The 13,019-nt window shown below is 35.1% G+C and overlaps 2 protein-coding genes across 2 annotated transcripts; both read right to left on the bottom strand.

Annotated features, from left to right (window-relative positions):
• Positions 1 to 2,461: 2,461 nt before the first annotated feature.
• Positions 2,462 to 5,675, bottom strand: LOC114394375 (eukaryotic translation initiation factor 5A-2). Its single transcript, XM_028355968.1, has 5 exons — positions 5,463 to 5,675; positions 3,849 to 3,971; positions 3,713 to 3,769; positions 3,104 to 3,178; positions 2,462 to 2,973 (listed from the first exon to the last, which is right to left on the bottom strand). The coding sequence occupies exons 1-5, from the start codon at positions 5,583 to 5,585 to the stop codon at positions 2,869 to 2,871; spliced, it is 483 nt and encodes a 160-aa protein (XP_028211769.1). The 5' UTR covers positions 5,586 to 5,675; the 3' UTR covers positions 2,462 to 2,868.
• Positions 5,676 to 9,046: 3,371 nt separating this feature from the next.
• Positions 9,047 to 12,435, bottom strand: LOC114394359 (probable LRR receptor-like serine/threonine-protein kinase At2g24230). Its single transcript, XM_028355967.1, has one exon. The coding sequence runs from the start codon at positions 11,810 to 11,812 to the stop codon at positions 9,248 to 9,250; it is 2,565 nt and encodes an 854-aa protein (XP_028211768.1). The 5' UTR covers positions 11,813 to 12,435; the 3' UTR covers positions 9,047 to 9,247.
• Between the last annotated feature and the right edge of the window lie 584 nt (positions 12,436 to 13,019).

Below are 13,019 nucleotides of genomic sequence, written 5' to 3'. Positions count from 1 at the left end.
TTGTAGTTGGGGGCTTAAAACAAAATTCTTATTAATTTATTTATTTGAACTTTTGTTTCATACAAGAACAGACACTAAATGTAGACATATCTTTAACGAAAATTCAAATTTCGATTCATCACAAGTCAGTCACTTCTGCTAGACTTAATCCTGTGGATATTTGGACGTTGTTCTTATTTCTCGTAGTAGCTTGTTTGGTGAACAAAGTTTTATGAACTGGCATCTATCTATATTTGGTGGGTGATGCGGTAGTTGACAGAAGGCAGGTAGAGGATAAGATAGTAGTGCAAAGTGGTGATGCCAGCAGCAAGGGATTAAAAACGACGCAATTTGGTTTATAGATTGCGATGCGAGGAAGGACAAAGATTGAACAAAAATATATATTGTGATAAGCTGTGAACAAAATGGGGACCATACGTACGTTAATTAGTAGAGGTGTGCCATGGTTTTTTGGATAAATATTACTGTTGGCAATAGTGGCGTGTGTGACAAAAGCTACTATGAGACAGAATCCATCCAATAGTGGCTGCTGCATTGCATACAAATCCTTGTGTGCAACCCCACAAGTGGATAATGAGCAGTGTAGCAGCCAAATCAAATGAACTAAGGCCTACATGCCGGAGACAGAAACAAGCAAATTTATTTAATAAATTGAAGGCCAGTTTCACTGAGTCTCCCCCGTGGTAAATTTATTTTCTGACTGGTGATAGGCTTTGCCATTTTGATATTATTTTTCTGATGTCCATTTTTGTTGGTATTTGTTCTAGAAAGATTACATACCCAAAGATCATTTAACTATAAAGCCAAAGACTCCAAAGCTGTTTACTATAGCATCCTATACCTTGATAGTTATTGCCAACCTAATAATGCAGATCTTGAGCATAACAAATTCCCCCCAACAATTCCCAGAACTAAGCACTTCCAAATTAGTCATCGAAGATTATGAGCCACTAACAATCCTGACAGGGCACACATGAGTCATCAAAGATCAAACACACCGTATATTAGTTCTGTATCAACGGGAAAAGCAAACAAGTTAAGCTCCAAAGATGAAGGAATTGAATTTAGGAGATTCAAAATAAGCAAAGATAGTGAATATAGTTTTAAGTGTAACACACCGTATATAATGATGCTGCAATTAGATCAGAGAAGAATGAGGAAGATTTTTTGTGTCATACATTCGTTGAAAGACTATGACCTTCGAAACTATAGTATGTAGGATTGTCACAATTTTGAAGTTCAATTTTTTAATGGTGTATATAATTATATTTACTCGGCTCCTTGTTTTCAAGAAGATTGTTATTTTTTATGTAAATTATATGAAGTAAAATAAAAATCTATAAAATATTATTCCTAAAATTTACAATAAAAAATAAAAAAGGCAAATAAATTTGGAGATCCAGGCATGACGTGGTTTTCTAATCGTGGTGTTCCAGGTATGTGCTATCACAGAATTTTGCAAGTGCTGGGAGATGGTCTAACATTTTGAGGATTACCAGGTTACTGCCATCAAGGTGTTAGAATAGGAAATACAACATATTTTAGCCGTTCAAAAGAAATGAAAGTATGGAACTGAATGAATTTCGTTGGCTACATTGTTTTGGTCGGAGTTATGATTAAAAAGATCATAATTGTCAAATCATACGGTGCAACATTTCCAAAAATGGAAATTGCAACAAATTTGTGAAGAATTAGATGTTGAAAAGAGGAGGCAAATTACAAAGACACCTCTTGAAGAAGGATATGTTAAGTAAAGGACCTATCCTAATTGTGCACCCTAATTGTGCATCCGTGTAGCATTTTAGCAGCTAGTGCATCGTAGACACAACCTAAATTAGAAAAATTATATTTTTACTCATTTTTTATAATGTAAATACTACAATAAGAGAAAAAAAGTGTTATTTTTAATAACTTTTACGATTAGAAGAAAAATTATTGGAAAAAACTCAAGTCTTATATCGGCTAAAAATAAAACTTCCTAACTTTTGAGATTGAATTAGACTTAAACTCATATTCTAAGAATCTAAGATGGTATCAAAGCTTATTTAAGATTAATCCAAAAAGTCACCCACCGTTGTTACTCACGCACCAAGTCCAAGAAGTGTTGGACGTGAGATGTGTTGGAAAAAACTCAAGTCTCATGTTCAAGATTAATAAAAAAGGACCACCTACCATTGTTGTTCAGGCACCAAGCCCAAGAAGTGTTGGACGTGAGGAGGTGTGTTGAAAAAAACTCAAGTCCCACATCGTTTAAAAATAAAACCAAGTTAGAATATATAAGTGAGGGACAACACTCACCCCTTGAGCTAGCTTTTGGAATTGAGTTAGGCCTAAACTCATAGAATTCTAAGAAAAATAAGTAAAAGAGAGAAAAAAAAAATGAGATGAGAAAGGTAATGAAAAAAAAATGAATAATAAGAAGATGCTGTAAAAATATATAAGAATATAATAACACCTCATATTATAGTTAAAGCCGTAAAATTTTACCATCTGATCCCAAATTAAGATGGCTAAATTCATCATATCAAATCTTTGGGCAATATCCGGTTAACCACGTGTTTCAGAAATTCAGTACAGTATTATTCAGTGCAGAGAACAAATAGGGTTATATATTAAACTCAACAAAAACAAATAATATGAGATGTTTATGAGAATTTCATCCACCCAAGACCGTTGTGTTCCTTAATTAATGGACAAAAGCTAAACTTAGCTCAATTTCTTCTATCCCAAGCATTTGAGTTTCAAGCACAGGCAAATTTCCATCTTATGAAGTTTATTTTGCACACATGTATCGGAGAATATACTACCTGTTAGCAACATAAGAAGAAAAAGCGTGCTATCAGCTATAGCTACAGCCATAGCATCATATTAATTTTTGGGACCGATGTCCTTCAGTGAACAGATCTGTTCTTCTCCCATTGCAGACATAACAGAAACCACAAGATCTTTTCCTTCAGAAAATCCATCTTTAATCTAAATACAAAAGCAAGCAAGCAAGTAGTCAATTAACTGGGAAGAGTTCATATGAGGCATAAAACCACAAATAAAAAATAAAACACATCAAACAAGGAAAGGAACTTTAAAAATGATTTCAACAAGACACCTGAGCAAGCAATGCCTCATCAGTAGGAAGCTTCAGATCATCCTTGGTATTTCCATTATCAGTCAACAGACTCACCTAAAAGAAACCCACGCCAATTGGTTAAGAATGCTTTGCTACTCTCAGAAAAATCACAATAATCTAACTGTTTTTTTCTTGCTGGATGCTTGCTTTTACACTACCAGTTAGAGTTATAATATAGCATTGTTTTACTTGTTTAAATAAACCAAGTTATATTTAGTCAACTTCACAAAAATATCATGTTGGAAGTGCGCCCAATGCCATTTTATCTTGGATTATAAACCCGAAAGGAGAAAACAAAACAAACAAATATTACTATCTTGAATTGAATGTAAAGGTTTTTGTTAGAAATTAAAAAAAGAAAAGAAAAGTAGAATCAATAGGAGATATTCGACTTTCTCCATGTTATGGAAGCGTGCCAGAAGACTATTTTTATCTTCTAAAGCAACCTTCAACAAAAGATAATCTCAGTTTTTAGAACATGGTATCCTCAGCTATGTAGTTGAGTATTAATTTCTCTTTTCATTTTACAAACCACAACATAATTGACTTCCATGACACCTCCAGTGTTGGAAGTAAAAGAAAACTTACAAAGCCGTCTTCAGAGATATCAATAAGCTGATAGTCAGTGCGATTCACATGTGGAACCTGCAAAAAGAGCAATTATGACTGAGAAATGCATCACAAGCAAATATTACATACATAGATGAATGCAGAATTGCATTACATCACAGTTGTGGGATGATGGAACAATATCTTCAAGCTTTTTCCCATTAAAAATATCAATTGCAACAAAGTGACACTTTGCATGTCCATGCTTGCCTGTCTTTGACGTAGAGACCTCTACAACCTGTCAAGATAAATCGACAAACAAACAAGGCAAAAAAATATGTTTACTTAACTGATTGTCTCAGATCATAATAACAGACAAATAGCATACAACGGCAACAAAAATCCTATCCCATTAGGTGAGGTTGGCAATAACAGACAAACAACAGAGCAATACTGAAAATATTTTGTCATCTGTGTTTCATGGATACATGTATGAGTTCCAGTACTAGTACAGGTATGGGAATACAACAAATATTCTAGAACCCAGGCATGGTTACTACAGCATATTATCATATAGAAAAATAACAACACAATCTATAAAATATTAAAATCATAACATAAATACAATGTTCATAAATCATAATATTCCAACTCAAGTAGCAAAAATATTTAAGAAAATACAAGTTTTGAAAGGATGGAAATTGCAGTTTGTTGTAATATTTAGCAACAAAGCAAACAAGGAAACAACTAAGCAACAAAACTGGGTGCCATGTATGAACTCATTTGTAGTATCCGTGTGACCACAATATAATTGTACCAAACACACACCCAATATGGGGTACGAAAACTATAGATTGTCATTAACTCATTATTGTCAAGTAACAAATTTCAGTAGTATCTGTTACATGTGTGTGTAGAAGAGAAACTGCAACAAACTCGGCAATTTATTGTGCTTCACAGGGATCAACAAATTGATAACAAGGTACAAATTGTTGGTTTGTCCTTGTACTTGTGATTATACAATAATACCTGTGGAAGAATACTTGTTGTGTGCGCGACAAAAATATTCAGAAAACATGCCACCAGGAGAGTGGGACAATGTAAAGGTACCACCACAGCCATCTTTAGACATTATAAAATTGACATTTTATGTTTTTTATTTAACATAAGGACAATGTCAAGCAAAGCAATAATGATAGACTCACACACTAAATGGTAGACTCACACCATAAAACACCAATAGTGAGATTTCCACACAAAAAAAATCTCTTGTTAAACCCTCATTAGCACCATCCATTCATCACTCTTTCTTACCTTCTCACTTTTTATTCCTCCACAACACTATAACGTGAATCATGTGAGTTGCACGCTATTTGCATCTATGACGAGATCAAATCAAAACAATTCATCTCATGTTTCAAGCTTTTCCGTTATTTCTACTTTCTACTTCCTTTTTAGCAACAGAAAAGAAACTGTTAACTTTCTTTCATAATTATTTTTTATACAAAACAACCTAAAAACCTACTATTCTCCCATCACTTTCATGCTATCCAAATTCTTTATGGTTTATTTATTTTTTTGAACCAAACAAAGCCTATCTGAGGAAATACCTAACTCATCGAATCTTAGGCAAACAATGGACGCTACATCGAAATTCCTCAGAAAAACGGTGAGTGGAGTTCGTATTCGATGCAATAGATAAGATCGCCGAGTGAAAATCACAATCAGAGAATCCACGCGAAAATAAAACGGTTATAATCGAAAAAAGCGAAGGAAACGATTAGAAAACCTTGCAAGGCCTGGATTTGATGACGATGTAGCCATTCTTGCGAATGGTACCAGCCTGCTGAGGATACGTCTTGGACGCTCCCGCATCCGCCTGAGAATCGAAGTGATGCTCTTCGTCCGACATGATTCACGCTTTTCTCTCTCTCTCTTTGCCTACGCAGAAAAAAAAAAGAAACAAAAGAAGAAGAAGAAGAAGGAAGAAGAGTCACTCGTTACGGTGGTCCCGGTATTTTTATTATAATCCCCAGATTACCCTCGCCTCCTTCACTTTTATATATCCAATCTTCGCCGTTCGTTATCATTCATAGAATCAGAACTTGTTTAGGATTTCACTCTTATAAATTAAAAATAATAATTATTAATTACTAAATAAATGATTGATATTATTAAATATTTGTACTTTATTGTGAATGCGAGCATACTACATAATATTCTCCACTAATTTTATCGTAAAACAAATTCTTCAGTTAACCGTAACTATTTGATGCTTTCTGTTGCTTTATATTTGTCTATTTTTTAAAAAAGAAAAGTTTTCATTTATAAGGAAATACTCAAAATTCGTAACAATTAATCTTTACCAAATCCAGTTAGATTATTTCATGCATCTATCTACCAATGAGTTTGTTTAGATTAAAAAAACAATTTTAAGACAAGTACTTTTATATAATTATGTTTTTAAGAATTAGATATGATTTATTTTTTAAAATAAATAAAAAATTATTTTTTAAGCATAATTAGTTTAGACAAACATGCTAAAAAATATAAAATTATTTATTTTTATTAAAATAAGTATTTATTTCAACAAATAAATTTAAACAAACACATTTTATATTTAGTGCAATCAGCATTGAATCCAAACTTAAAAATCAGGATTCACAAGGTTTTTTTTTTTTAATAAGAAATGTCCACCATCCATTTTTATCATTAAGAATCGAAAACATTATCTAGAGGGTTATAATAACACACAAGTTTGACTCCATCAACAGAGAGCCAGACCCCTTTAGTAGTGACACTCACTCTCTCTAACATTCTTTCATGGCAAAAAGATTATTAGAGAAACAGTCTCCATGTAAGGCTGCAAAATACCAAGAGGAAAAAAACTCCATTGGATTTGGACCACACTGTGAATGTCATCATCTCTTGTCATTAGCCATAGGTGGGCGAAAGGGCCGAACCCCATATAATTCTCTGGGTGATCGCATCTTTTTGTTTCTCCTGCAGTAAAACTAAAACATACATATACCTAAGGCCAATAAGGGCAAACATATTCTATTGAGCATTCCTTCCACTTCAAAATAATTGAAATTTCAACAAGAAAAGACAAACGCAAACTTAGGTCCCGTTGGACATAGTTGAAAGTTTCAGATTTTTATTTTTAAATACAATTTTTTAAACAAAACGTGTTTGATAAAAATGAACTAAATTAATTTTTAACCCAATTTCAAAACAGTTTTACATTCATTATAAAAAAAAAACATTTTGTGAATTTGATTTTTAATTTTAAAAAGTACATTCTAACCATTATCATCATAACACCACCACCCTTGACATCCTATCATTATTGTTGTCTCCACTACCACTATCATCGTCACAACCACTATTGCCTCTATCATTCTCCCGCCATCGCACCTCGCCTTTATCGTCTTCACCACCATCACCACTACCACTATTGTTGTCGTTTTTATTGTCATCGTTATCACTATTTCACCTCTCACTATTGTCGTTGTCACCACCACTATTATTATCACTACCACCATCATCGTTCCACCACTGTTGCTGTCATCATTTTGTCATTGTTGTCACCGTTGTCATTGTTCCACCACCACCCATAATTTTAAAACCCGAACCGGTGATTGACTTAGTCAAGACATTGAATCATTGGGCCAATAGTCGAAACAGTGAGTCACTGATTGACTCGCATGACCCAGTCTTCATTAGAAAAAAATAAATTTTTATACCCAACCTTAATTAACGCGTATAACCAACACATTTTCTCCCTTGGGCGTGACATGGCCTTGGTTAGTGGGTCACCAGTTTAATTACAAATTCAATCTAATAGGCAACCTAACTTGGTTAGACCTCGAGGTCGCAATCAAGTTGATCCGACCAATTGAGTCGGGTCGGGTTTTAAGACACTAGCATCACCATTTCATCACTACTATCATCATCGTCACCACCATCGCTATCACTATTTCATCCCACCATCATTCCACTGACATCACCACTATAGAGCATCGTCACTCTCACTCCGCTACCTTTGTCACGTCATTATTTTATAATAAAATGAGATAAGATAAAACGATTGAGTCATTTTATTTATCTTTAATTTGTAATATTTTTTAAAAAATAAAAAATAAACCAAAATTTAAAACTATAATTTATTTTAGTTTTTAAAAATTTTAAAACTAAAAAGGAGAAACCAGCCAAGGAGAGTTAGTTAATTAGTTTATCGCAAAGTTGCAAACTTTCGATCTTCCATGACACACCCATATAAAAATGAGCTTGAGCCCTGAGGCATATCATATGAAAGAAAAATGGGGTGAGGTGGGAGTGAATTGATCATCTCTAGTTTTGTCATTTTAATTCATCACATAATTTAAAATTTAATAATGGCTATAAATTAACTAATACACCATTTAACCACTTTTAAACCTCACTACATGTTTAAGGTGAAAAAAGGTGCATTGGTGGGTGCTGGCCAACCAAACCAAAATGATCGACCATCCAAAATTATTTGCAATCATATCATGCTTCCATTGTTCCGCACATGCTGGGTGTTTCGGGTTAACTAAACTAATAAATAAACAAACACATTATTTTTTACATTAAATAATCATATAAAATATTCGTGGCACATAATAATTTATGTTTTTAGTTGATTTGGTCTGACTAATGTATATGTTAGACAAAATAGTTTCAAGTACTGCCCTCTACTCCAATTCCAACGTCACTGCTCTTTCTCATTCACCCGCGGTTTTAGTTGTTTCTTCACTCCCCTTTCAACAACATCAAAGATTCAAACATATTTGTTTTTGGCTGGATACTGCTTAGTAATTATATAAAGGTGCATAATTGCATAAAATGAAATAAAATCAATCATACAATCGAATGATAAACAATGTGTATCAAATTATAATTATATAAATGAGCAACTGTATACGTTGTTCTTTTTTGTGTGTGAAATATTGCAGCAACAAGGTTTAAAACACCGTTAACACTTGCCTTAGTTTATAGAGAAGTTTATTTACTTTTATGTTCTTATAAGTATTTACGAAAAAGTTAATCCACCTCCTATTTTTCTTTTCACGTTCAAAAACACATGGTAGACTAGAGGCTAATTATTATCGCATTTTTCTTTGTGATGGTTTTGCCGTTCCGGTTCCTGCATCCCCTGGCTTGCCTTCAACTCTGCGTATCTCTGACAAAGATTTACAGTAAGATCATTTACTTGTAAAATCAGCATGTGTTTCTAACATTTACAAATAGTGAGTGTCTCCAACGGTACCTAATTTCCACAGGCGTTTACTTTTATAGAGGAAGATATAACTAAATTTACAAAAAAGTAAAGTAAACTGCAGCAACATGTGATAGTGCAAAGATCACGTCTAGCTGTATATTCATCATCAAAGTTTTGTTTATCTACCAGAAGTGGTGGGGGGGAAAAATGAAAAGAGATCAATATTCAAGAACTCATAACTGCTTTACATTTTCTCCAAGGTAGCATGAGAAGCTCTCAAGTAGAAAAATCAAAGAGAAATTAAAAACAAAAATGAAATAACATGGTCACTAACTAGCAGTAGGTTCAATATCCTTTAGAAGTCCAACTATCTGTTGCATGCTTGGTCGCTTGAAGGGAAGGTCAGCAGTGCAAAGATAACCAATCTTAAGAGCCTCTTCCATTTGTTCATCTGGTCCTGTGTCGTGAATTTTCGGATCGATAGCTCTTGAAGCTTGGTTCTTTCTTACAAGTCCTCTCACCCAACTTACCAAAGTTGCTTCTTTATCATCAGGGTAATCATCTCCAACTGGCATCTTTCCAGTCACTAGCTCAAAGAGCACCACCCCAAAACAGTACACATCAGATTTTGGTGTTGGAGTGTCCAATTCTGGTCGAGTAAACTCTGGTGGAACATAACCAGGCGAGCCACGCACAATTTCATCATCCAAGCCACTTCCAAAAATCTTGGCCAACCCAGAATCAGACAACCTTGGCTCCAAGTCATAGTCTAAATAGACACTGCTAGCCTTAACAGCTCTGTGGATTATTGGAGGTGAGCAACCATGATGCAAAAAGGCCAATGCTCGAGCCGTGCCAAGGGCGATTTTGTGGCGAAATCTCCAAGATGTGAGTAGCCCTTCAGAGCCAGCATTTTGAATACCATTGTTGTCGGCTTCTTCCCATGCGTCTGTGCTCCAATCATCTGTGCTTTGTACCCCAAGTGGCAAGTCATAAAGCAGGTTTTGCAAGTTACCATTCTCCATGTAATCATATATGGCAATTCTCTGGTCCCCAGCTACACAATATCCAGTTAAAGGAACAAGGTTGGGGTGCTTGATTCTACCAAGAAATTCTAGCTCTCTTGCAGCCTCTTCATCGGTCAATGTAGAACCAACAACCAAAACCTTAACCGCCACATGAACGCCACCAAGCAGAAAGCCTCTATAGACCGGCCCAAATTTTCCTTCAGCCAAAAGGGTGCCCCTATCAAAATTTGAAGTTGCAGCCAAGAGGTCTGCAAATGTGATATTCAACAAAGGCTTCTCAAAGATTACTACTGGGACTGATGTTGCTTGCTTAATATCAGCTACCCAAGTTGTTGAATCAGTCTGGAATGAAAAGGGACCTGAAATGTTTTGCTCTTCTTTGTATGAAGTTTGCTTGAATTCCCACATTTTTGTTTTCCTTCTGAAACCAAATGCTAAAAACAGAAGGCCAGCAAGCACAAAGATCATTGAGAAGCTTAATGCCAGGGCTAGCTTCATTCCCTTGTTTCCAGTGTCTCTCCTTTTGAAGAGTCGTGGATTTGCAGCAATTGGACAACTGTTCAATGATCCAAAGAATGCTGTTGTCAGGATCTCAGGTTTGATTTCAGAAGCACAGAGGATTAGGTTATTATAAGAGAAGTTGTACTTCTCCATCCATGGGAGTTTCTCCAAGACAGATGGAGGGACTGCTCCAGTCAAATTGTTGTTTGAAAGGTCAAGGACTTGGAGGTGTTCATTCCTCAGCAAGGGAATTTTCCCACTAAGATGATTCATAGAAAGATCAAGTGCACTCAAATTACTCATTTGTAAGATTTCATCAGGAATTTCACCAACAAGGCTAGTTTTGGACAAGTTCAGATATTCCAATTTCAGGAGAATTTCAATTTGTGGGAATTTCTGTTTGGTAAATCTATTGTGTGCAAGATTAATGTGTTTTAAATTCAGGGACTCATTCAAATTTTGAAAAAAATCCCCACTAAGATTATTCTCTGACAAATCAAGGTAAACTAAATGAGACCAATTGTAACTACTAAAGTTGTGTAGTACCTGTGGAATGTGACCTTGAAATTGGTTTCTGCTAAGGTCCAGAACCTCCAATCTTCCCTGAAACACATCCACAATAGAACCCTGAAACGAATTCCCTGATATGTTGAGATTCACAATGGACTTTAACCCAGAAATATCTGAAACATGACCATACATATTATTCCCAGAAAGGTTCAAGACCCTAAGTTTAGGAAAAGCAGCGCCAAAACCTTCTGGAAGTGTTCCATTCAGCTGATTTGAAGAAACATCAATTGAAACTAGAGACTGGCACTTGAGAATCCCAGAAGGTATGCTGTGTGCAAACCTGTTGTGGTCAAGTTTGAGGACCCTCAGACTCAGCAGTGAGCTAACAGCTTTAGGAATTTCCTCTGAGAAATTGTTGCTGGACAAGTCAATGCTTTCTAGCAAACCAAAGTTGCCAATGTTGTTAGTCAATGAGCCAGAAATCTGATTGGAGGACAGGTTAAGGCTCTTGAGAGAGCTTAAACTCCAGAAATCTGAAGGCAAGCCAGTGATTTTGTTGTGGCTAAGATCCAAAGATTGAAGTTTGCTTAGCTTGCCAATGGTGTTGTCAGGCATAGTGCCAGAAAGGTCCATACCAGAAAAGACTAAGTCAACAATATGTTCTCCATTGGCATCACAAGAAACCCCTTGCCATGAACAGACAGAAGCAGAGAAGTTGTAGCCTTGGGAAGATGCTAAACCCATCTTCTTCAAGAACTCAGACACAAAGAATTCATCAGTATTCGGTTGCTGAGATGCCAAATGCTTGAATAAGAGAGCCAAAACCAGAACAGAACCAAACACTCCCAACCCCATGAAGGAGTGTTATCTGATACTTGCAAAAGATGCAAACCACCACAGGAAAATATCCCCTTAGAACTTCAAAACCATATCATGAAGTATAGAATGTTTTACTATAAGAAAAATCTCTCAGCTAGGGAAACAATGTTTTTTTTACTGCATGATATAGCATAGAAGGACACAGTGGTTGAGAAAGTAAAAGTACACAGCACAAGCTTATAAAAACTAATGGTACTTTTTAAAGACAAAATAAAGTCACTGTGATGTAATATGAGATTGTGGACTATAACAAGAGAATGTGAGCAAGTTTGTCTGGATGTGAGGATCCCCGAAAGGCAACAAAAAGAAGGATAAATAAAGAAACAACCGATGCAAGAAGCAAACTATTGGCTTTGTCTAGACTCAAGGTTGTGGAAAAGCTGTGATGCTACGGTTCTGTGGCAGCACTTTTTGTGTAGAAACTGAATTTTCAAGAGGGGCTTTCCCCCCCCTTCAAAAGAGGCAGCGACAGCGCAACATGCAGTGCTGTGTTTACTGAGAAAGAAAGGGTGAATAGTGCAGTGTTTCAGCAGCATAAATGGGAAGGAACTGAACTCATTGAGGGTGACGGTTGGTGATGGTGGTGAATATATCACAGATGACAGATTTATTGGTGTGAATTAAATGATTCTTTGTTGAGTGTGTGAGGGTGTTGATCACCATTTTTTTTTTTTGGATAAAAGAAAGAAAGATAAGTCTCTTTTGAATTTTGATATAATAATTATACAAGGAAAAAATGAGCACGTATCATTTCTTGTTTTTTTTTTACTCTTTTTGAGAACAAATTTTTTGATATAATGGTGTAAAATTGTTTTATATTATTAGTGTATAGACATTAATTTTTTTTACCTCTCCCATATTATCATTAAATGAGTGATTGAATTATCTTATTTAAAAATTACTCATAATTAAAATTTTAATGAAAGAATTTAAAACATAATTTTCTTAGGCTTAATATGAAGCTAATTGGCTAGACATTTATTAAATTAGCACAAATATTTAGAATTATATATTTCTAAATTAACTTTTAATTAGAAATTTTGGGTCCTTTCAAGTTTCACCCTCAAACAACTTGACTTGTACCAAGAAATAATCCAACTGCGGTTCAGTGGAAACGGTGTGACCCCTATTGTGTGTTGTCTTCCTGTCCTCGATTTTCTATCTCTCTTTTCATGAAAGTTGA

The sequence above is a fragment of the Glycine soja genome, chromosome 2, assembly GCF_004193775.1.
Source record: "Glycine soja cultivar W05 chromosome 2, ASM419377v2, whole genome shotgun sequence".
NCBI lineage: Eukaryota > Viridiplantae > Streptophyta > Magnoliopsida > Fabales > Fabaceae > Glycine > Glycine soja.
This window is presented reverse-complemented; position numbering and strand designations above follow the sequence as displayed.

Coding starts and splice junctions, on each gene's coding strand:
- LOC114394359 (XM_028355967.1), bottom strand. CDS start 11,812: ATGGGGTTGGGAGTGTTTGGTTCTGTTCTGGTTTTGGCTCTCTTATTC.
- LOC114394375 (XM_028355968.1), bottom strand. CDS start 5,585: ATGTCGGACGAAGAGCATCACTTCGATTCTCAGGCGGATGCGGGAGCG. Junction 3,972..5,462: donor TCAAATCCAGGCCTTGCAAG/GTTTTCTAATCG, acceptor TTATCTTGACAG/GTTGTAGAGGTCTCTACGTC. Junction 3,770..3,848: donor CATCATCCCACAACTGTGAT/GTAATGCAATTC, acceptor CTCTTTTTGCAG/GTTCCACATGTGAATCGCAC.